Source organism: Mytilus galloprovincialis, chromosome 4 (genome assembly GCF_965363235.1).
Source record: "Mytilus galloprovincialis chromosome 4, xbMytGall1.hap1.1, whole genome shotgun sequence".
Classification (NCBI taxonomy): Eukaryota; Metazoa; Mollusca; class Bivalvia; order Mytilida; family Mytilidae; genus Mytilus; species Mytilus galloprovincialis.
Genome location: NC_134841.1, coordinates 84159403 through 84185997, shown reverse-complemented (window position 1 = coordinate 84185997; position 26595 = coordinate 84159403). Strand labels below are relative to the sequence as shown.

Here is a 26595-nt window from a genome sequence, read left to right as displayed (position 1 = left end):
GTTGTTTTCATTCATCGAGCATAGCCGATTTCTATCATAAATTGATTAATTCCAGTTATACGAACAATTCCCATGATCAAAGCATAATCACAAACCACTTTACCTATATAGTCGCTGAATAACTCGCCTTATTGATAGGAAGATTTGTGGATATTTACCTACAGTATGTGTGTTTCATTTCAGTTGTAAAGTATACTTACAATAAATGCATTGAAACGTATTGTTTTAAAAGTAGTACTACGAACGAGAAGGAATTAAAAAACATCCCGAACGAAGAATTTTCTGTTTGAAATAGGTTTACTATGCTAATCTGTTTATCGTTGCATAAAAAATTGTGACAGTTAACGCAAGAAGGAAAGCCTGAACTATTTAATATGTGGGAATAATATATTAGTTTAAATAATATTTGTGTAATATTCAAGGTGGATATATTGTATGAAGAGTTATAATTAAGACATGGAATAGAGAAATATTTACGTTATTTAGTAGATTAAGTATAAGACGATTTGACATTAACGCGGAAATCTTGGCGTCGGGAATAATGTAGTTAGAAGTTACAAGTCTTATAATATGTAGGTAAAGGTTATTGGAGAACAAATAAATAAATAAATAAAAATGTGCAGATGCAAGAAAAACTACTCTATATGCCATTTTCTTTGTAACTTTTGGAATTGGATCATATGGACACTTCTATTGGGATATACAGAAGGTGAGTGAAAGAAATTAGCAACTTTTACATATATTTTACATATATGATATTTTACTATAAAGTTGAACACTTATAGGTATTTGAAATCCTAGCTGTCAAAAGTATTCAAGCACCTTGGCTTACTTTTATTTTCTTCATTTGTCACGAATTACATCTATTTTCAGTTTTAAATCAAATATCAATTATTAATATAATTAACATAAAAAAGAATACTTTTGAAGAAATCAAATATGAGTTTTCTTAACTTTTCTTAAGAGTGCAAATAGCGAGACATGATTTATCGTTATTTAAATAACCTGTTTATAGACCCAGATAAACTGGATTTATAACATGCATTATATAAAACATGAGCAAACCGGAATCATTTTTAACAATCAAAATTCTAAACTTATAAATTCTAAAAATTTTATGAGAGTAACTTTTTCAAACTCAGGGTGCAAGCAAGCGGAAATATTACCACATTAACATATCTGTCAAACTTAATACTGAACTTTACTGAGTGCATATGATGACATTTTAGTTAGAAGATGTAACATTTTATTCAGCATCGGTATCTAAATATGCCTACAATAACCATTTAATACCTTATCAATTTCAATTTAAAGCCTTTTAAAAGCCTGTAATTGAAATATAACTAAGATTTATAGTGGGTTGTGACAATTTAATTTGTCATTATGTTACGATATGCAAATAACAACTTTGATATTTGCTGTTATTTAGAGATTTATGCACATTTTTATATCTCCCCACACCAAGGATATGATTTATTTGAGTAGATTGCATGTTTTAAATAGCCTACTTTAATTCTTTTGCACTTAATATAGATCCAAGACAAATACTATAAAGCATTGGAGTACTTGTTGAGAATACTATCTGTTGTATTTAGAGATCTTACTATCCAGGGGGTGTGTGATGAGCTGATTATCAAGTATTTTCAATTTCTAATATAAATAAGGCGATGTGATATGATTGCTAATGAGACAAATATCAAAGAAAGTCAAATTGACGTGAATCTAAGTCCTAATAACTTAAGTTATCGACCTTCGATAATGAGCAAAAACCAATACAATGAAAATTAGCTATAACAGGCCCCTTTTTATGGTTTTTTTTTTTCAAATACCACTGTTTTTATTGTCCAACTGAAACTCATTGTAATCAGTCTTGATTAGAATTGTTCTTATGAGTGCAAGACACATTATTGACTGACAGGGATTTTGAAACTCTTTTTGGAGAAAAAAAAAAGATAGATTTTTTTTTCCAAAACGCATTCATCTAGGTTACTTGGCTGATACTTTTTTCCACAACGCGTTCATCTAGGTTATTTGACTGTTCAATTGTCTGGGTTTTTTTCATATGCATTTGGTCGCTTTTTGGTTCGAGACGATTAATTTTGGTAGGACGTCCTCTCCATATTTTAAGTTGCATGTAAACTTTGCAAAATGTTAGTCTGATTAAGAGCTGCAAGATAAGCAATATAAAGTCATTTATCGTGTTCGTGTCTGAATATTTTTTTATTTAACTGGTTTTAAATGATGCTGTGTAATATATACATTTCTTGGTGCAAGTTTTGTTTTGTCTGAAACAAGTGTAAGGTCTTTGTTCATAGTATTATGTATCAAAAGACTATTGAAAGTATTATGTATCAAAAGAATATTGAATTATTTGAAAGTCATCTAATAAACTTCAATAAAAATTGAAAATATGTAATAAGATGTATATTGATCGACAAATTGATACTTTAACGTGTGTTTAATGAGATGTTTAGACTGAGAATGTTGTCGCAAACTGAACGTTTGTTTGGTATTTGTACTTAAAGCATAGGAAAAGGCCTATTTTATGAACCCCGGTATTTTTCACTACCATTTATTTATATGATGGACCACTATGTATGAATGTCACTGCGAATTTTGAAAGAATGCAATATAAAGTCTCATCTGTTCTACAAATGTATAAAATTTAAGGTATAGTAGTTAGTCTTATTGACCACCCCTAAAATTAATCAAAGTCGGTTTACCATAATCGATTTAATCTGAACTAATCTGTATCACGAAATAGCAAATAAAACGCTTAAGGTCTTTTTTATGACTTAATAATTACTTCTTCCTATTTATTTTAATCTGACGTTAAATTGAAGGTAATGGGTGAAGCAGGTGTAAAGCAGTAAACCCATTGTCATTATTGGATACTTCTATCCATAGGAGTCTTCTAATTTTTCTTTCATTATTTTTAACTGTTTACATTTTATGAGAAGTTTTGGGTTACTTCTTTTAACTGTATAAAGTATTGATTGGGTATACTGATAAATATTTACTTGTAAGTCTGGTCAATGACTAAACAACCGTATATGTACATTCAGATTTTAGAATCTATTTAGAGCGTCAGATTTCGACGTGGTCATTACAGTAAACTTTCAACTACTAAAGTTCTTGAAAAATGTTTCGGGGTGAGTGTGTCATAACTGATCGTAGACGTTTTCCCTAATGAGCTGCTTTGTCTCTTTCCGAATATGATTGACTATCGGCTTAGACCACTAGAAAATGGTACGGGAGTCGAATGCAAAGCTAGATATAGTACTATGACGCGACAAAAGATGTAAACGAAGATTTCTAATTGTGAACTTTACGTTTCTATGTATATAGCCATTTTCAAGCAAGTACTATATCTGGATTATATATGTCACAGTTTAAACGATTTTCCAGAGCTGGCATTTCCTATCATCATTTAGTTGATAGGGTGTTGCTGCTTACAGAAAGTTATCGAACCAAGGGGTTCCTATTGGTGAATCTTAGTTATCCCTTCTAAAGTTGAGAAACACATTCACCATTTGTTTGATCATTATGGAATATTTGTATCACAGATGATCATTGATATGCCCAAGTTGTCGTATATTTTGTGAAGTGTTTTGTAAATATCTATGTAGCGTTTGCCGTTTCGACATATTTATTGGAGGAGGGGTCATAGTGTTGCTTTTATCTCTTCAACTTATAATTTTGATTTTCGCCTTGGTATAATCTCCCTGATCATTTGATCCCACTCCCTGTTTCGGCTAGAAAATTGTATTGTCAATGCTTGCATTTTTTGTGTTTGTTCAATGTCAGTTTTTGTTGTCATTTACACATGTTCTATTACTATATGTTTGTCTCTTCGTGTGTAAAGTGTCCTCTATATTCGACCTCATATTCGACAAAGTTGGTTTGGCATGTACTACTTGCTAGGTAATATTAATTTTATATATGGGATTCTATGAGTTCGATAAAATCAGTCTACTGTCTAAAATTATTTATTATGGTGTAATTTTAATTTTTAATTTTTCTAAAGTCTTATTTTTGTTGACATTTTGATGATCTATTTTTAAGTTGTAACTGCATCAATTGATTGCTGTTTAATTTGACAATTCTCCTTCAATGTTTCATTTATCTCACTTGTTAACAGATCGTACGCAAAGAAGCACTTTTTACCTTATCAATTAACGAAGGTAAAAAACCATTATGTAATTGCAAAAAGTCTTAAAGTCGTAAATCTCACTAATAGCCATCGATTTATTTTTTAAGTACTTTGTTCTCAGTTTAATATTTATGGTGTCGTTTTGACTCTTTTTAATAATAATGACACATCACAATAACAGCTGTTTAGGAATAACAACGTTGGTAATTGCGTGTGCTTGAAATTCAATGACAGACGGCAGGAAATCGTTTCCTCGTTCCCTATGGAACTACCAATACCTGACTAAGACGAAATAGTTCCAGGTCATTAAACGCTAAATCGCACCCGTGTAAGCTTCCATATAAATATTCTTTAGTCGGTCGAAATAAAACTGGCTTTTTAATTTGTACATGTAAATAATAAAATCGTAAGGTTGACCACTTGCTCAAATATTGGTAAATATATGTACCGTTTGTCTAGCTACATTTTATGCAGAAATTCTGTTTACTCTAAATTAAGCTTTCAGACATTCACATTTGAATTACAGAGACGAAGTTAAACTAATTACAAGCACAGCATAAAAGCGTAATTAAACAGATCTTTATCAGAAATATTCTTTCTTCCATAAATATGAAATTTCTAAACGTTTGAACATTTGATCATATGAATAATGAAAGACTCTGGGCTAAATTGAAATATAATTCAAACAAAGGGGATCAAGGTGATTGAGTGATAGCAACATATCGGAAACCACATCAATCAGGTATAATCTGTAATCATTTATGCAGTTTATTTCATGTCCATCCACATGGATGGGCTCAATAAAAATAAATTGATTGGACACCGTTATCAATCATTTAAATCTACATATTCTCAACAGTTCCTGGTATCCGCCGAAGCTACAATAAGTAAAAAGTGTAGTTAAAGCAATAGGGTTCCGGTATTTGAAAGTGAGAAATATCTTCATTGTTGCTTCGGACGATCGAATCAAGACAATCAATTCCTGAAGTGTTTGGAGAATAGATGTAGATACTCAGTCTTTCTCTTAGTTGGCACTTTTATTGACACAGACTTCTATTATTGACTGTGTCATTCATTTATAGAATGTTAAAAAATGTTTTTCTCAACTTTTTGAGTGAAAAAAAAACGTGCTGTAAAAGTTAGATTATGAAATTGTTTTGAGACTAACGTTAAACATTATTGATGTTTTGTAGCATGTATGCAGTGTTTTCAAAAGATCATTCATTTTATTTCATACATTTTTCTTTGCCCGTTCTTAATGCCAGAAATGATAAACATTTTATCAGATAATCGACTTAAATATTGGATCATTCGAATTTGGGTACTTCTTCTGGGGTCCTGAACATCTTATGTTGTAATATAATGAACATTCAGTGCATTTCTTTTAAATAACTGTGTTACTTGACAACATTTATTCATTACTGTGTAAATCTAATGTTGCGAATTACTGAACTATTATATATATCGGGAGAAATATTGATCCCTCGAAATGTATAGCTTTAAATTTACTTTTACTTTCTTAAGTAATATGAATATCGTGCTGATTATAGATTGGCATCTACCAAAATCATGTCTTTCCTATGATACTCATTAAGTAGTATTAAACCGCTTTGGAACTACTTCAACCGTTATTTAATTGGAAGAGGACTTCTAAATAAAAACTGTGCCAGTACCTCAAAGCATTTTATCAGACAGTTATTATTTGGCTTTTTTTTTGTTTTTAAGCTTTTACCATAGTTTTATTTTATGCAATTTAAATAAGGAATTTGAACTATAATCAAACGTTCTGCCTTTCTAAGCCTAGTGATTCAGATAGATTTGATATATTTTGCATATTTTCATTTATCTGCCTGTGTTGATCTTGCTTCTTCTTTCATATACATATTAACATGCTTGTCTTCTCATCTTCTTTGATATCAACGATGGGATTCTGATATTCTATCAAAGGTCATCTGTGCTCAGCTAATAATATCCTGTGTCAGTTATAGGTCAATATATGTAAAGTGGGTGCCTGTTAATTCCTGCAGGTTGTGCAGTGACCACTTTGTGTTATGTTGGCTGCAGTTTTTGTTGACATATGACTGTGGACGTGCATGCTATTCCAATTAGAAGATTTTGTATGCGGTCTAATAGGATAAACAACTCTGGCTAAAATTCTTCATACTCCAAAACTTAGAATGAAATTCATAACAGTGTAGCTATGGCCATTCATTGACTGGGGAAAATTAGGTGAACGTTCGTCTGTAATGCCCACTGCTCACGACGTACTTATCATAGAAATTTAAACTGTGAGGTCACCAAAGGTTTTAAACGCCTAAATAAAATAATTAAAAATACTAATCAGGAATAACCTTTGTAATTTGAAAATAAATAAAAATGGCCTACAACACGGAGTCTTGGCTCACACCGAACAGCAAGCTATAAAGGTTGAATACTTAAAATTCTTTACTTGATTTTTTGTTATGGTTTGACCATCAATTTTCCTAATATGATATCGCACGTTCTTTCAGATTATTTTTTCTACTTAATTGGCTTTAAAAGTTACAATGCATGATGTCGTCTGTTTATGTAGTTCATATCTGTTTTTCGTTTCTCGTTGGTTTTCCCGTTTGAATGGTTTTACACTAGTAGTTTTGGGGCCCTCTATAACTTGCTGTTCGGTGTGAGCCAAGGTTCCGTGTTGCAGGTCGTACCTTGACCTATAATGGTTTACTTTTATGAATTATTACTTGGGAGGAGAGTTGTGGCACTCATACCACATCTTCCTATATCTATCTATATCTATACATTTTTTTTCAACAAAAGAATACATCACAAGAATATAAGTTTTGTAAGAAACGTGAGAAATTGTGTTGGACTTGAAGATAAGGCAAAGTGACAAATATCTGAAAGAATGAATCGTTTTATGGTATTAAACAAAGAAATCAAATGATTTTTAAATTATCCAGAACTCTTCACAAACAAAACCCACATGTATACGCATTGAATAAATAGTAGGCCATTCTTAAATGATCACACCGTAGAAGTAGTTGTGCTCTTAATCAATGAGATATTTTGTGAATTAACCCCATCAACTTAATAGTTTTTTTACAATGGATAAACCTAATTTTTTTTTATTATTATTAAATAATATCATCTCTGAACATTATTATTCTTATAAATGACACAGTTGTATGTGATGATTATAATAAATATTTAAAACAAATTCCTTTCAAGCTTTGTAAAAAGAAAGTTTCATTTTATGTATCGGAATGTGTAACAAGTGAATATTTCAATCCCCACTGGAAGGCCTCTGACAGACTGGGTGAGCATAAAATCATAGCCGTTGACAAACAAGTTACAACCTACAAACGTTTTACTGTCGACCACACTGTTATGCAATTAGTTCTATACATGTTTGATCATCTAAACGTTTGCTGTCGCGTAAACATCTCTCCAATTTTACTCTCAGCTTTGCACAAAACCATGTCTTCCAGATCCGTTCATGAAGTTGTAAGAAGTTTATCCCGACGTACAGTCACAAAAGTGTAGGGAAAATAGTCAAAATCTCCAATGTGACAATGATTATTTTCAAAGCTAATTTGCTTAGCAAAGACTCATTCTACAGCCTACATGCAACTATTAATCTCAATTTGTATTCGCTGCTTCTCCGCTTAGCACGTGGCATTAAGAAGTAAGTCTAAGTCAAGTCAACTCGTAATCGGAAAGATTTTCCGGGTATAGAAACATGTCATTTTATGACTGTTACCTTGTGAGCTAGCACATAAAAATCCACGTGTTGGTCTAATATAAAGCAGGGTTCATATTCATATCGCAGTAAAATGTTCTCGTCCTTAATATGCATCTAACTTTTCACTACCATCTATCATATCATCATCTGTTATTCTCCCATGTCAGTGAAGCAGTATGCACAAGCTAATGGCCTCTTGGTATTTTTCCTCCCTTTTTTACGTCGAATATGCCAGATTCCTGAGATTGAACCTAATGGTGTATTCTCGTTTATATGCAAGTTTGGATTATATAAATTAACCAAAGCAATAAAAACCCAGATGGCACATGTTTCCAAATGCTTTCATGTGTCGTTCTTAGTAGAAAGAACAGTTTCTAATCGACTCTGATTATCAGATAGTTATACAAATATGTGACAATTACAAATTATACAACAGTCTTGGCTTTGACAGTTCACTGAAAAAACAATTGATTGTTTTCTATATTGTTTGCATTCAAATTGTCACACTATATACATTTAACGCGTATAAAGATACAACAACAATTACGTTTACTTTAGCACACTTAGTGTCAAAGAAAACAAAGATGTTCCGTTTACCTTTATATGCTTTTGTGAAGCATTACTACATGTATATCATATATAATAGTCAATAATTGTGTACAATAATTTATAAATCAAGTATATTTATGAGTGGCTTTATGCATCAGTTGTATAACAGTCACTCCTCCAACAATGTTCTGTTAACCTTTATAAGAAAGTAAAAAGGGGAAAATTCTGTTTCGTTTTCAAACAAAAAAAAATTTCTTCTTATTTGTTTGACCACCATTACTAAATTATTACTACAGTTGTTCTCTACTGGCTTAATGTAGCAGTGTTTGCTAATTTGTTTAAATGATGTTCTAATTTGTTTGACCGTTATAACTTAACTGATACTGTCCGTCGTCTCTTTATAAGGATAAACAATGATTTTTTTTTAGATGAAACAAACTGCTATTGTCCTTAAATCCAGACAATTATTGTTGTACTCTCATGGGTTTTGAGTGCCTCCATGGTCGACTGGTCTAAGTAGTTCTATTTTTATAACTAATCGTGTTCACGTGTGGTCTACTACAATTCACTATAGGATTGCAATTTTTCAAGCCGAAGGTTTTTGCTTCATTTTAGAATGAAATTCAAAACAGTGTAGCTGTGGCCATTGATTGACACATTAAAATCATCCATTGACTGGGACAATTTACGTGAACGTTTGTCTGTAACGACCACTGTTCACGATCGACGTACCTACGATAGACATTTAAACTGTGGGGTCACCAAAGGTTTCTTAACGCCTTTAATTATAAAATAATTCGAAAAATTAATTAAGGAATGACTGTAATATTTTTTCTGTCTATGAAGAAATAACATTAAAAATTTGGTGCACACTGAATAACGCGCGTAGCGGGTTATTTAACAGTGTGCACCACATTTTTTTATGTTATTTCGAATAGACAGAAAAAATATTACAGTCATTTCTTATAATTTAATTCTAAATTTCATTTTAAACCGTAGAAAACCATGAAAAAACGTTGATGACGTCACGGTCACATGACTAACTTATGTCTATGGGCTCATAACAAAATAACGCCAGCCAATCAGAAGACGCGTTACATCCAAAATTAAATTATTCAGGAATAACCTTTGTGTTTTGATTTATATAATTGATATAAATCAAAATATCGTGTTATTTCTGATTAATTTTTCGAATTACTGTATTTAGGTGTTGAGAACCTTTGGTGACCCCATAGTTTAAGTGTCTTTAAAAAGTACATAGTGAGCATTGGTCGTTACATACAAACGTTCACCTAAATTGTCCCAGTCAATGGATGATTTTAATGTGTCAATCAATGGCCACAGCTACACTGTTTTGAATTTCATTCTGTGTATTCTGCGTCCTTCGTTAATAAAAAACTGGTTGTCATGAAAATGCCAAGAGAGCTACGATGGCGTTTAACACCAACAATCAATGATCGATCTCATATGATTTCTCTGAGAACTTTCTGGTAAAATTAGATCTTTTCAAGTATTCTTGATTGGGTATTTTTACGGTGATTTTTTCTCAATTTAAACATGAGGAATAAAATATACCATCTCCGAATATATGGTACAAAACTTTAAAAACAACATGGGCTAGTGGTTTTCCGAGCTTATCCTATTTGTATGTCTGACAATCCGTACTCTAAATGTTATAATTGACAGTTTTGGTTGTGAATTTTTATGAAATTGCAGGTGGTCTCCACTGAAAGTAGAAATATTGAATGTAGAAAATAAAATCCAACATACCTACCTTATTTTCCAAAGAAGCAATGAAAGTTTTGCTCAAAACACGCTTTTAATTTGGTTTTATATAAAGTTTGATAAAAGTCAATATTTATTTCAGATATTATATTTTCAATGATATTCTGGTTAGTTTACTATAGTGTTTTTTTTTTAGTTTTTTTCTCTGGTTTGTTTAGTACCAAGTAAGATTACGACCTAAAGTGTATTTCGATTATATTTGACACCAGTATGGTAGTTGTTATGAATTACATCTATATAATTATTCTTACGCCATGTTACATTTTTGCATGTGTTTCGGCTATCCTGACAACAACTTTATGACTTATACAATTTTCTAACAATTTTTCAGCCCAAGTTTGCCTTAAATCAAACTATACATGTTCCTTGTTTAAGTTTAAGATGATAGGCGGGAATTCATTATAATAGATTGTAGTCATTTAGGTCATGGTGAGCCAAAGGACGTCTACTTTTCTACATTGGCTAGAGGTATAGGGAGAGGGTTGAGATCTCACAAACATGTTTAACCCCGCCGCATTTTTGCGCCTGTCCCAAGTCAGGAGCCTCTGGCCTTTGTTAGTCTTGTATTATTTTAATTTTGGTTTCTTGTGTACAATTTGGAAATTAGTATGGCGTTCATTATCACTGAACTAGTATATATTTGTTTAGGGGCCAGTTGAAGGACGCCTCCGGGTGCGGGAATTTCTCGCTACATTGAAGACCTGTTGGTGACTTTCTATGGTCGGATTGTTGTCTCTTTGGCACATTCCCCATTTCCATTCTCAATTTTATCACTATCTATTCCACCCAATTTGTAATGTAATGATTATCGAAATCTGTTTTTTAAAGATGTTTTTTCTGGTCTTCTTTTAAATGAACTGGAACGAGCTTTTTTAAAAGGTCTAGCTAAATTTCATATGCATATATTCCTTTACAATTTTGCTCACTCATCGTCATTACACTATTTAAATATTAGTTATTTAGATAACTGTTCATCCATTTAGATATTTATAAATATAAATAAACCATGCGTATAACTGTTTTAATATGTTTTTAACACCTATCTATATTGCTTGTTGACTTTGTGATCTCAATAGACCTTGTATATACAATGAGGTAGAAAAATTCACTATCATTGAACAAAATAAATATATACTTTTTATTATGAATATTAAATTTAAAAAGAAGGGGTTTTTGAGGGGCATAACAAGTTTTTGTGGAAATTTTTTTATTGATATATCAAAAAAGGCAGACATGTTAATTTCATTCTAAAAGATTTTCTTATACCTAAATAAATCACTTTACCTGCTCTGTATTGCGTCTTTAGTCTTTAGCAGGATATTAAAAATACCTGACAAATTGTGGACAATCACAGTGTGTGGAGAATGTATGCTACATTACCGCCCTGTTCTGGAGCTATTGTTTTTAATACACAATGTATAAGGATTTATAAACATTATAAACCATATCCATTTACGTTTGTTCATGCGATATCATATTATATAGACATAGGAAGATGTGGTATGAGTGCCAATGAGACAACTCTCCATCCAAGTCACAATTTATAAAAGTAAACCGTTATAGGTCAAGGTACGGTCTTCAACACGGAGCCTTGATTCACATCGAACAGCAAGCTATAAAGGGCCCAAAAATTACTAGTGTAAAATCATTCAAAGGGGAAAACCAACGGTCTAATCTATATAAAAAAATAAAGTATAGATCTAAAGTGTGGCAATACAAATATAAGATTATATTTATTTCATTGATTAAGTAACACTTAGACTGCGTATTAAAGATTTTACATCCAATAAAAAGTAACGAATACTTTAAACAAGTTCATTTGTCACCAGAAAATTGACTTGATAATGGGGATGTGTTTGAAAGGATATTATTATTGGATTCAAGTTTGTCGTACTCGAAAGGGGATTGCTGATATACACTGAAGTAAGCCATGTCAAATATCATGGATCAACTACAAGACAACAGTTGAATGGCATTGATACCAATTTAGGGATTTCTACTGTATGGAATTGGATCGAAATTTTAACATCTTAATGCCTTAACAAATCGATAACCTTTTAAAAATTGAATTTTTGAACTTTCCAAAACCAGCAATTAATTATATAACTATTTTATGATATGAATTTTGCGACTTTCTTAGGCAAAGATCTTTTGTTGGTCATTTAGCTACTCGCGTGTGTCGGTACTTATATACGCCCTTGACTTTCAAATGTTTGGCTTTCAGCGTAAATGCAGAAAAACGTACAATTTATAAAGAGCTGTTTTCATTTTATTTACTAGTATATACAGTCCGCCAAAAGTTAATCACCACCTATTTGTGTTGCATCGAAAAAAAAATATTTAAAAAAAATCAGTTAATCCTCGAAAAAGAGAAAATATTCATGTAGCAATTTTGCTAACATATCTTCACTCACTTATGCAGGTTCGAATATAGTTTAGACTAACCACGTTTTTAAGAATGGTTTAATTCGTTATTCATTGACAAGATCATTCTATCAATAATTATTACATATACCGTTTATACTGACAGATACGAAACAATTTGTGGATGACGGATACCTACATAAATATTATATATGTTACATTTTTATAAATGTCTGTACCAAGTCGGGAATTTGACAGTTGGTCATTGGTTTGATTTGTTTTATCTTTTGATTTTGTCATTTGATTAGGAACTTTCCGTTTTGAATTTTCATCGGAGTTCAGTATTTTTGTGAATTTTACATTTTATACTCTCGGAACAGAAACCGACATGGTCTTTGAATCATCAGATACAAAGTGTCGTTTAAGTGAGAAACAGGGTACATTGATATACCATAATTTGTGCTGGGTTGACTATGGTTTATATATATATATATGACCATCAGAGTAACTTTTCCAATGCTAGAATGAACCCAGTGAACCCTTACCAAAGTGGAGCATTCGTGGCCCTTTACATTGAAAAAAATTACCTATCCGAATATAAGCTCTAAGACTTATTTTTCAATTGACAGTCAAAATCTACCCTTTTCATTACGGTCGACTTACTTGTAGAACCTACCGATGGCATACATTGTTAGCTTCTCGAGTATATCTTGTTACATACATCTATGCAATCAATAAAAGGGACATAAAACAATCTGCAATATCAGTTTGTGTTTAAGGCATATTATTCTGTGATTGTGTGGTGGTTTTCTTTATGTGGTTGTATGGTGGTTTTCTTTCTGTGATAAAGTACTTTAAGTTCAAAAATTTTGGAAGCACTGGGTTATATATGCTTTGAGTGTTATATTATCAGCTCATAGTATTCTGAATGGGAAGCATTGATTTATTGGTGGTGTCTTGCAATTATTACCAGTATTGCATTAGCTGTTCACTTAAAGTTGATTTACACCCCAACATAACTTAAGACATATGATTACCTACAAAGCAAACCAGACGAACAAGGAATGTTAATATTTTATATGTTGTCTTCGCCCGTGGTGTTACACTGCCAAAAACGTTAGGGAACATAGTTATTGACAATTAATCCGAGAGCTAATTGTCTGTTTATATCAATGAATGTTGTCAATTAATTAATTAGTACCTTATTGTTGTCTTCATAGAAGATGCTAATGTGTCTGGACAACGATTATGAAACACTCTTGCTCTCTTATTATGATAAAAATGCTAATTTGTTTGGACAGCGTTATACAAACACGTGTCCTTGAAACTCTTACTTTTTTTAGTATTTGAAGGCATCGTTCATTAAACGAAGACCAAAAATTGAGAAATAGAGGTTTCTTATTTTATTATTATTTTTTTTTAAATAACAGATTATATACCCAATTTTTTGTTCTTCAATGCTCTTCCACTTTGTACTTAATTTGCTTTATAATTATTTTGATATGAGCGTCACTGATGACTATGAGTCTTGTGTAGACGAAACGCGCGTCTGGCGTATTAAATTATAAGCCTGGAGCCGTGTCAACGAAGCTGTCCTAGGACTGGGACATGTCTTAGGATGGTCTTAGGACACGTCTTAGTCCTAAGTCAGGTTAACGAAAGTCTCATAAAATAAGATATGTCCTAATTTTGGTCCTAAAGTTAGGATATACAAATAGGTGTCTTAGGATAGTCCTAAAGGTTACAATGTCATAAAACGTAATAAAAACAACAAATATAGCACAAACTCAATACTAAAAATACTAATACAATATTAAACTATCATACTGTTATTAGAATTGAATTGATAAAACAAAATATTTTCAATATTTGTTAAAGATTCAATTGTATTACATTTAATTATTCTGTGCTGTTTATTTTGAAGCCTAAAAAATACTATCATTATAAGCAACATATTTTGCGACTAACCAAAACGGTGCAATACATTTGTATTAATTTAAATATGGTAAAAAGTTGACTTTTTTTTTCTTTTTTTTTTTTTTTTTAAATAATCCTGATTCGATACAAGTAAGGAAATCGAGTGGACCTCAGTACAAAACTAGTTTATGTACTAAAATTGCAGCACGAATATCGCGTTTTGTGACTATTTACTTTTGTTTTCGTATCAAATTGATTTATATCTTTTATCATATTTAATAACGTATAATAACTTATGACCTATTTATAAGTATAACGTTAAAACTTTAACTTTTATTTTGCGTTAATTGTTTCCATACATATAAGAGTAGATACTAACATACCATAAATCTATGACATAGAAATCTCTACATATTTTTTCAATTAAATAAATGTGTTAGGATGGTCCTAGGACCATCGTAGTTAGGACTGTCCTAAGACAGCTTTGTTTTACATCCTAAGACATGTCTCAGACACGTCCTAAGACCATCCTAAATAATGTCCTAAGACATATCTTAGGACATTATCCTAGGATACTTTCATTGACACGGCCCCTGGTTCCTTTAATAACTAATATCACTGTTATTGGACACAGTTTAAGCGGTGACATTTCATTATAGAGAAGCATGATATCGTTGAGGAATAGTTTATTGCACCTAAAACTATAGTTGAAAACGTCGTTAGTAATTGTATCAGTCTAGTACGTTTTCATATTTAACATATTTTTGATTAGTGTCAAATTTATGTTGCTTGCACATGTAATTGTTTCACTAAGAACTTACCTATCCACAGCTGAAGTAATCCCTGGTGATATATATGCGAGATTCATGATGCTTTGTTTCTGTGTAATACTCAACGAACGTTTATATTTTGCTTTCATTTTTTTCTTCTTCCTTTTGATATCAATACTGTGTTTCCTTCTAGGACTATGATTTTTTTTATTGATACTTTATAATTTTTAAACTAATTATTATTTGTTAGTTTTTGAATTATTTTGAATTTACTCTCATCAAATTACGAGAACTAACTCAGAAAAGGAAAAATAGGCCATTTAAAGGGTGAGTGTAGGCACTACGATGGTTTGTTGGCAAATTTAACTTTTTTATACGAGCGTCATTGATGATTCTTTTATAAACGAAATTCGCGTCTGGCGTTCAAAATATTTGTTATCTGTGACGAATTTAGTACATTATTTTAGATCTTTCCATTTGATTAGATGTTATGAATGCAAAGCATGCCTATGTAATTTTACATTCAGGAGTTTTGAAGCCTATAATACATCGTCTGGTTTGCTTTGTAGGTAATCATATGTCTTTAGTTATGTTGGGGTGTAAATCAACTTTAAGTGAACAGTTAATGTAATACTGGTAATAATTGCTAGACACCAGCAATAATGTCTACCGAATTAGACTATTTAACGGATTTGTTATCACATAAGCAACACGACGGGTGCCAAATGTGGAGCAGGATCTGCTTACCCTTCCGGAGCACCTGAGATCACCTCTAATTTTTTGGTGGAGTTCGTGTTGTTTATTCTTTAGTTTTCTATGTTGTGTCATGTGTGCTGTTGTTTGTTAGTCTTTTTCATTTTTAGCCATGGCGTTGTCAGTTTGTTTTAGATTTATGAGTTTGACTGTCCCTTTGGTATCTTTCGTCCCTCTTTTGTATCTGCTTTTTTTTTTTTGCAGGTTATGACCCAAGAGGGAGACATAGAAATGGAGAAAAGTTGGTGCCAATTCAGCCATCGTTTGCGCCATCAGAACAAAACTTCACTGTCTTTGAAGGACATACAGCTGTACTGACGTGCGTTGTAGAAAATCTGGGGACAAAAACGGTTTGTTTAATTGATTAATGTTACACACATTTACAAATATATTGTTTTCGCAGATTTAAATATGTAGCATTTGTGATTCAATGCGTTAACGTGCAACTATAGGTATAAATATACAAGCATGTAGTTAGTATGACAAATATATCTTACCGATAATCTTGGCAAGTGGCATTTAGACTAGTAGCCTATCAAATTGATCATGTCAACATTTAGAACCGACTACCATTGATCAATACAAAAACAAATGTCTATAATTACAACTTGTAAGCTTTTGGTGTGTTTTTTGCATTTTTTTTTCAATCGTTCTTTATCAATTTCTTCGTCTGTTGAAACCTTTCAGATTTTCCTTCAAGACCGTGTTGTATTTTGCTTGTATAAAAAGGCCATCATAAAGATCATACTAACTACATGCTTGTATATTTATACATATCATGTACATAAAACACGTAGAAATTTTAAACTTTTAAGTGTTTTCGACTGCTAAATTCTAGTTAAACAGTTATTGCAGTGGTTATATGAAATAGTTCCATACTATGATTTTAAACTCATCCCGATAATTATATAATAAAACAGCTTTATAAGTGATGTTTGATTTATTTGAACTTTCACAATTGGTAATACAATTGTGCATTATAAACTTCATACATAAAACGATTAACTGAGCTAAACAATATGTATATGTACCTATATATCTTGTTAATGTATTATATATAATATATTCAATAATATTAAAGAAATTAAAAACTCCTTGGTAGCCGTTGATTACGAAATAAGTTCAATGTATTGAATTCATAACAAAAGCACAGACACAGAGTATTTTGTATCTTAAAAACAATTGTAATATCAGTTTCAGTAGAAATTTGAGATTGTTATACGATATTTTATTCTTTAGGTAGTATGGCGGAAAATGTCAGATATGAATCCTTTAACAGTAGGAAAGATGACGTATGTATCAGACTCAAGAGTTCAGATACATCATATAATTCATAGAAACAACTGGAATTTGCACATAAGAGATGCAAAAGATTCAGATTCAGGCACCTATGAGTGTCAAATCAGTACAAAAGATAGAAATCTGCGGAGGACTGTCCACCTTCAAGTACTAGGTAATAATATAGTTAATTGATAAGATAGGAATTAATTGGTTGAACAAGACATAATACACCTCTATATGTGAGGGTCTAGATGGAATATAAATTATATATAGAAATTAGGGGTGGGAAAATGAAAAATAAGTGCAAAAAGTCACGAACAAAGTAAAATGGAGTTCTTTATCTAAACAGCATAATCTCCTTATTTATATATAAAATGTTTGGCTTTATATATCATACACCATACATGATTTTATTTCATAATATAACAAGTGACTACTTTTATTAACCCACTCGAAAAATGAATTGAGTCTAGAAATATGGTCACCTGTACAACCTCTACCCGGCAGAAGAACTCAGGTAAAGGAAGGTTGTCCGTTTGGTTGTGTTGGATGTATAAAAAAGAATATGTGAGAAAAGTCCGATCAGAAAGAGGGAGTAAAATTCGGAAACTCGTGAAGGAGTCTGCATGTGGCCTGTTGGAAGGATAAATGTCTGTTCTAATGCAGAAACCTGTATTATCCATTGACTGTCCAAACTTCCAATCCGTATATCACATTACAGATCATATCTATCACATTTAATGTTTATTTTTTATTTTCCTGAATAGGACATCAAACAAACATAATTCCTAAACACACTTGCTAATCCTCAGTATCAGATCTTTAAGTATGTTTTAGTTTTAAATATGCCAGAAATATTTGCCACTGGACTTCAACCATACAATTAATAATCAATATAATCGATTAAAATAATAAACACAATAAGTATGTATATGTTTAGAATGCAAATGTTATATACAGATATCTATTAACATTGCAGAAAGACCACAAATACAACCAGAACCTTCAGGTAAGACTATGTATTATTATATCGTGATGAGATTTTGTTCATAGAATATTTTATAGCGTTTTCTGCATACAAAGGTCAAAATGTTCCTTAGTATACACTTTGGTACTTCATATTTAATCTGTTTGTGACGCCACGGAGGTCATATTAGATATAATATTACCTCCTTGGTGACACCTTAACAGGTCAAATTTTATTTAATGTACAAATTAGCCTAAATGTTATGTCATTAAATATATATATATATATTTCATTGCTAAATTGGAACAAAATACGGAAACAGAACCCCTGCCTGCATCGTTTTAATGATCAGATTGAGTTCCAATAAACAATTTCCACAAGTCGTGTAAAATATCAAACTTTGAACATTAACATATCAAACTCGATGTGCACATCAGAATTCACCCAATTCTCATATCATTGATGCATCACTACCCTATCTATTGCAGTCATATATAGTAAATACTAAATTATTATATATTATATTATATATTGGCAGTTTATTATTTTAGTAAAATATAATTTAGTTTAAAAACATGTTAACACTGAATCAGAAAATCGCTGTAGATAAATTATATCTCTATGTTTGGTTTTGATAAAGATGGCTTATGGCTGATAGCTCTATTGAATCAAAATCCAATAATTTTTAATACTTTACACTCCGTAATGATGTTATTTTTTTCAAAGTTGTAAGTTTTACAACCTAAAGCAAAGTGCACAATTTTAATTTAAGACTTTAGATTCGTTAACATTTGTTCTAATTAAAGAAACATAGAATTTAATACGTGCTGTATCTTAATTATCTAAATTTAGGTTTTAAAAATGAAAAATGTGTTTCAGAAAAGTTCACGAGAGAGTCAATTTGGCAAGAACGTTAAAATTAAAGACAATTTAATTATGTACAAGCTTAGCTTTATAGAATGGATAATTGCACACTTCTTTTCTTGTTTACAGTTGTCTTCGGAGCAAATTAGCACACAGTAAATATATTGAGGGCAATCTAAAATAACTAAGTGTACCAAAGACAAAGGCAAATTCAATTATTTAACTCTTCGTGGAATATATTAACAAATTATGACGAAAAGCTGTAATTACTCGCTGTTTCGTTGCCATATTCGTATTTCTTAGGGTTTTTTGGGGGTTATTATTTACAACCATTGGGCGTCCGTTTTAATGACTAGGTGTTGCTTGCTTGATGTGTGGTGGCAAATATGTGCTGCAAATTCATGACGATACCACCAATTTATTAAAGAAACAAGTATCTTATTAATAAGTCACTTTAATAGCATTTGAATGAACAACGCATGCTGGACGAATGTTCTATTTATGCTAAAGATTGTTCTATTTGAGGCCATCTGCAATATTCTAAATGTTTATAACCTATACAGATCATTCAGTTACTTTTCTTTTTGTACTATTGACTTTTTTCGAAAGAATTTCCAAAATCATTTGATATTGTCTGATAAACGTCTACATTTTATCGCTTCTTTTTAACAAAAATTTAATAGACAGAAGTAGTTCAAAATACATAATCGATTAAGAAGAAAAAATCAAATAAGCAAAATAAAACTGAGATAATCACATGAACTCCAAAAGGAGCGAAATTGGACGATTCAATAGTGTAAGCGTCTCCTACTATACATGCAGCACCCGCCATGCGAATACACACTTACATGCAACAGTCAGTGCAGCAAGAAGTATCATTCAATTATCAATGCTGTTTCATTAAACGTACATCTTCATGCAGATTATACATGTTATTTTATTTTCAAATTTATCAAACAGGAATAACGATCACAGGCAATTTTCATGTAGAAATAGGAGATACTCTACATATGATATGTAACGCGACAGATGCGACAACGCCACTAGAAGATATTGCTTGGTTTAAGGACGGCGATCATCTAGAAAAGAACACTAGAGCTACAATTTATAAAGCTGTGTCACCAAAAGGCAAATCAATTAAAAGTGATTTGTACATAGACAAGGTTGAAATGGCTGATTCTGGATATTATTTGTGCCGTGCGGGTGCTCTTACATCACATGAACACGCCCAAGTTTTAAATAGTAAGTTTTTTTCAAATATATTTCCTTATATTTCATAGACTTATACGAACTTATTACGTGATAACTTACTTGACTTATCGGATTTGTATAAATCAGCCAAGTAATTGGGGATACAAATTTCCATTAAACTAATCTGTTTTCAAGTTTTAACTCTACACAAATCAGCAATGATTCGTCGTTTAACATAATATATGTCATATTTTATACCTTATAATGAGTGTAGATCTTCGGTAGTCCCTGTTGATTTTATTCATAATGTCTAGACTCATTTAGTATTGATTCATGCTTATCTATTGTTAAATGAAAAAATGCGGTTAAACCATGAGACGAACCTCCACTGGAGACAAAATAACTCAGAGGGTTAGAAACTTTAGATCATCGTACGACCATCAACAATGAGTAAAAAACATACCGCGTATGGCAAGCTATTATACCCCACAAAATGACAAAGTAAAGCAACTCAGTCGAGAAATTTCGTTTATCATTTAGTTGATGTCTTATCAGAATATACCCTCATCTTATTTTTATTCATATCTAAAATAAGAATCCCGTTTAGGTCTATCTCTATCTGAATTCATTTGTGCTGCACATTTCAAGGAAAATCTCAAGCAGTCGAATACAAATAATGTAGCTTATTGAGTAGGTTTATAAAATGTCTACGCAAAAGTCATGTAGAGCACCAAATCATTCTCTTAATTTTGGATTAAATTTTGATTTCAACACGTTTCTATGTTGTGCAAAGATAGTTTTTAATATTTGAACTTGGTGAAAAACATGAAAAATGAAAAACAAATTGGCGCAAATGAAGTGCTAGTTAGCGAACATATACAAAACGCCACAAAATATTACTAGGGAAACAATGGTTGGATTCCCAGTGAAAGTATAAGATTTCTTCATTAACTCCACATAAACATCTTTATTGTAATATAAGTGAAATTTAGACGAGAAGATTTTTTAAATATAGAATGCAAAAATGTAAAATAAAACACATACATTAACAAATCATTTTAATATTGTTGATTGCCGTACCATGACCTATCTTTGCTTATTTCTATGTCATTTGGTCTCTGGTAGAAAGTTATCTCATTGGCAATCATACCACATCTTCTTAAATTTATACTTATCAGTGTTTGCAAGAGTGGTTCCTGATTATACTACAATGTTTGTACTTATCTGCTGAGTGATATAAACACGATCCTTCTATTTTTACTCACCAAATACGAATAAGGAATAGAAAATGTACTTTTACTTCAATAATGCAAATTTCACTGATTTCTTGGAGTAAAATGTTCTGAAAGTTGATTTAATATTCCGAGGTCTTTAATTATGAATGATTGTGCAGTATAACTCTCTTATACTTTGATTATTTTGCAACGTGTGAGAAAGAAAGGGTTAATAAACCCAATAAAATTGGATTTTGGTTGTGTTTTATCATAGTTACCAACATAATTGTTCTATATTTGCTGGAACAGAAATAGAATTGTCTGTCTATAGGTCGTTATCAGATCTTAAGATATAGCTTCTATCGTATACGGTTATGTAAGACGTGTCTGTGATGAAATATAGCAATCGTCTACAATCAAATATTTCAATTGTCCAGTTTCTTCCTCCAAGAGTTCATGCCATCTGCCAAACAAAATACTACAAGAAAAAAATACATTTCGTGTCAAGAGGAATTAAATATTGTTACTTGATAAAGGAATTTGTATGAAATGTTTCTCAGAAGACAAATGGTCGTTTATATCGATTTACCGCACTTGGAGAAATCATTTCTTTGTGTTTCCACAAGGCAATACGACCCTCAATATTTATTCAATTATCAGAGACAGCTTACTATAGTCATACAATAAGATGTCAAATAGATCATTTAATTTGATGCTTCATATAACGGTGAATGACGTTCAATGATTATAGGGAATTTGTTTCAAAGTTATAACTTCAGAGTCAGTAGCCACTATATATTTTCCTTCTCTATTTAAACGGGACATTTGTAAGTTTTTTTCCTTTTATATTTAAATTTTCTACAAGTTCAGCTGTCTGTTCCGCATTATAAATAATCTGCTGAAATACCAATTTTACTGCAATAAATATATGTGCATTTCGATGTCTCTTCCGTAATGATCGAGGTAATGCTGGCATTATTTGAAAATCAAAAGCAACATTAAAATTTGATGAGCCAATCATGGAAGTATATTATATTCAATATAATACTTCCATGAGCCCATATAACAAAAAACGTACAAGGAATTGAAAGTATTTAAAAATTATTAAAAAGAGAAATATATTTATTATATGACCATAGTTTTATGGAATATATAAAAATTAATAGAATTTCAACAATATTTTCATGCCAGTACAGATGTACTGAAATGCTGGACTGGTGATATATTAAATGTTTATCAATCAAATAAGTACTTTTTTTGAGTATTTCATTTCCTTGAAGCAGATACATGTATAAATGCAAATCCGGTAACAGTGTTATGCTATGAAAACCGAGAAAAGATATTTATTCTCTGCCTGGTTAATTTTTATTTTCTTTAGATTTAATTAGATGTTTGATTGCGTGTAATCATGCATAATTTAATGGTTTTCTTTCTTTCAGCTGCTGGTAACAAAGATAAACGGGGTAAGATACACATAATTGATTATTTTAGTCATTAATTAAAACAGTCACCCAAAGATCATGCAGATTGTGATAATTATGAGTCAGTCACTTCAGAATATTTTTTTTTATCTTTTGAAACGCGACAAATTCTCAAGAACAATAAAGAAAAAGCATTTTGCATGATTAGTCATTTTCTTTTTACACATGGGTATCCGTTTTGTCGCAGACTTTATATGTGTCATATAATCATGATCATGAGCAATACTTGTTTGAATTTCAATAACATTTGAAGTGTTGTTGATCTGTTAATCTAAATTCAGCTGGCGTATTTGAGTTGCTTTTTCGAATTTGAGAATATCAATTATGAAGCTTCTATAATGATTCTTGAAATTGTTTATGATTAAATGTCAAAATATTAAAATAACAACTAATTATAAGTCAATATTTGTTGGATTTTTGATGTTTGAAATTGATGTTTTAAATATGTATATGCGTAAAAGACAAAATATGGAAATTACCACATAAAACATCTACAAACAGTAATGAAGTAACAGGGCTTACATTATTTCATTGGATTACATTTTATTAAATTTCTATATGCGACTAAACGAATAATAAGCACATACCTTGTCCTCAAAAAATTATTTGTTCTTTAAAAGAAACAAGAAAAATCATATGCTTTACGATCTTTTGGTCTCCATAGTAGCGAGTACAAATAAATGTTATGTTATACAAAACAGTACAAGTTTTGTTTTTTTCATCGTGAAATTTTACACTGAAGCCATTCATCAATTCTTGTCTTTGATTTTTTTAAGAATTCGGCAGTACTTGGACGAGGACGGAAACTGATACAAATATCACTGCCCGCTCATTCAATGCCCGCGCCTTTTTGGGACTGCAGGTCAGAAAGGCAATGTTAGCATACTATACGAATACAGTTTACTGTTGTCTGCTCTGTGGTCGGGTTGTTCTCTCTTTGACACATTCTCCATTTCCATTCTCAATTTTACAAACATGTTCTGTGATCATTATATTAAACGGTTAAGGACAGGATAAATTGGTCCACTTTCAATATTGATTGTTTTATTTCAGGAACTCTTGTCGACACTTCACTTGGATATAGAGAAGGACTGGATAAGAAAAACGCGTCTGCAAGTATTCATGGAAAAGCAGTGCTGTTTATTGCATTTTTCGTTGAACTTTTGAAACACATATTTTCATAACAACAAAATGTGACAGGGATTTCGTTGAATTCCAAAGTAAAGATTATAATGTGCAATTTCAAGAGTGAAAACAGACTGAAAACTGAAATAAGATTGACCATATTTGTTGGTAGTTCTGAAACATTTTACAGAACAATACGGCTACCGAAAGTGAAAATGTGCAATGGACACCAACACAAAGTACATGTATGCGCCACTTAACTAAAGGAAAACACCTGCCGGACATAACAACTTGGCATACAACACTATGATTATGCCTCATTGATAAAACTAATTGTCTGCATTACAAACGGGTAACATAAACTACTTTGCAATCTGCTTTTTATTCATAATGCGTTTACATTTTCATTACTCATACCACAATGGTCATTCATGTAAATAAAGCATATTTTTCATATTACAATCGGGATGGTAATGAAAATATCATCGTTGTCAAGGAAATTGATGTAAACAAACAAATAAAGTTCTATATTTTCCTTATATATCGAATACAAGGAGAAACACAAATCTACAGACATTGGGTTGGAAATGTGTTATACAAGTTATTGTCAATGATATCGGTATATTGCATGTCTGTGTACCAAAGAGAACAGCGTTTGATTTCAAACAAAATTGAAACTAATGCAACTAGTCGAAGTCTAGTCCCAGTGACAATTAGTTTTTCATTATTTTTCTTGTTAATTTTGTGTTGATAATGTAAGGTAATACATTATGATATATTGTGAAAAATTATGTTTACAATGGAACTATATTCACGAGTCCCAAGATAATTCACACGCGTGAATTATTGAAACGTACAAATGACAATTTTCTATTCAAGTGTTAATTTACCACATACCAAAGATTAAATTTAAAATCAAAGTGCTATCAAGTGAGATGAATATTGTAGTATATATATTCTGTATATTTTGTTTGATCGTCAGTCCAATTGTTTTTGTTGTCATAAACTTAAGTGATATTCCAGCATTGTAAATTATGCATTTTTAAAAATTGCTGTCATTCCATATTTTTTATTATTAATTTGTTATACAAGTTATTGTCAATGTTATCGGTATATTGCATGTCTGTATTATAGTCATAATAATATTTCCCCTTTGCCTTTTGATTGTTGCCAAGAAATATTATTAAATATGCTTTGTAATATGCAATAATTTTAATGTCAGAAACATTACGAAGTTTCTGTTGATATTTAATTTATACTAAACAAAGCTAAATAAAAATGCTGTTTGTTTTATTGCTTCCATAAGGTCCTGTGTTAGAATTTAATTTACCTTTTGGATGAATACTTATCTTTTATATGAAAAAATAGGATTACACCAAATAGATATTAATAATTGTATTGCGCAGCTAATGACCCAGCTGATGGCGTATATTAACCCCAAGCATGTGCTATTTACTTTCTCGCGTTGTAAACCTTGTTCGATGACAAGATTAAATTCTTAGTATTCTACCTCTATTTACTACAAATCTGTGTTCTTTGGGTTACTGCCATCAGATCATTACCTCAGCGTCTCTCTTCTTACTGGGTAATTGTACAAATGTATATTATATATGCATATATCATAAACAAAACATAGAATTTTATTAAGATTTTATCGATACAGCAAATAAAAAGTCTAAACTGGAAATATTAATGCAGTCAATAATGTATTTTATGTTTCAAAGCAACAGGTGGGGAGAGAGGTAGGTTACACCCATTAATGCAAAACAGCACCAAAGAATTTCGTGACGTGATAAATATAATAAAACTTTCTAATCTTGGGGAATCCCGGATCATTTTTAAGGGTCAATTCGACCCCAAACAAATATTGTTCAAGCTAGGACATACTCCCTACAGACTAGTGTACTGAATTCTTTAGGCTATGTACATTTTTACTTTTTACTTTCATAGATAATATTGTTATTGGCTTCTAGTATCTCAATAAATTATTCATATTTCACATAAATATTACATTAGAAATGTCAACATTTGTGTAATGATTTCATATTTTTCATGTCACACTTTTGATCATGTATTCATATTGAAAACCAATTAATAAAAATAAAATGATGTATGATTATTCAATTCATCCTTTTTATTTCTGGCGAAGATTTAACTCATATATAGATCGAGAGATTATAATGGTTCATTAATTGAAATGTGGTATTCAGAAGAACATAAAAAAAGAACCATCGCATTTACAATATTCATACAGATTGACATGATAGCGCCGTGAATAAAAGGAGAAAAAAAATATGTGGTGGCCACTTGTGAGAAATATGCAATAAAAACAACAACAACAAATGCTTTATTAAAGTCATACACCTTTCAAAACTTAATACCAAATAAAATAAAATAAAACTAAAGAGTCACCCCAAAAAATAACGAGTTGTGAGAAACTGTATTTAAAAT

At 31.1% G+C, this 26595-nt stretch overlaps 1 protein-coding gene across 1 annotated transcript; it reads left to right on the top strand.

The window, feature by feature from the left end:
- LOC143073195 (zwei Ig domain protein zig-8-like) lies at positions 1-26268 on the top strand. Its single transcript, XM_076248550.1, has 7 exons — positions 1-709; positions 16226-16371; positions 17261-17474; positions 18282-18311; positions 20094-20375; positions 22978-23001; positions 24073-26268. The coding sequence occupies exons 1-7, from the start codon at positions 616-618 to the stop codon at positions 24201-24203; spliced, it is 921 nt and encodes a 306-aa protein (XP_076104665.1). The 5' UTR covers positions 1-615; the 3' UTR covers positions 24204-26268.
- Positions 26269-26595: the final 327 nt, after the last annotated feature.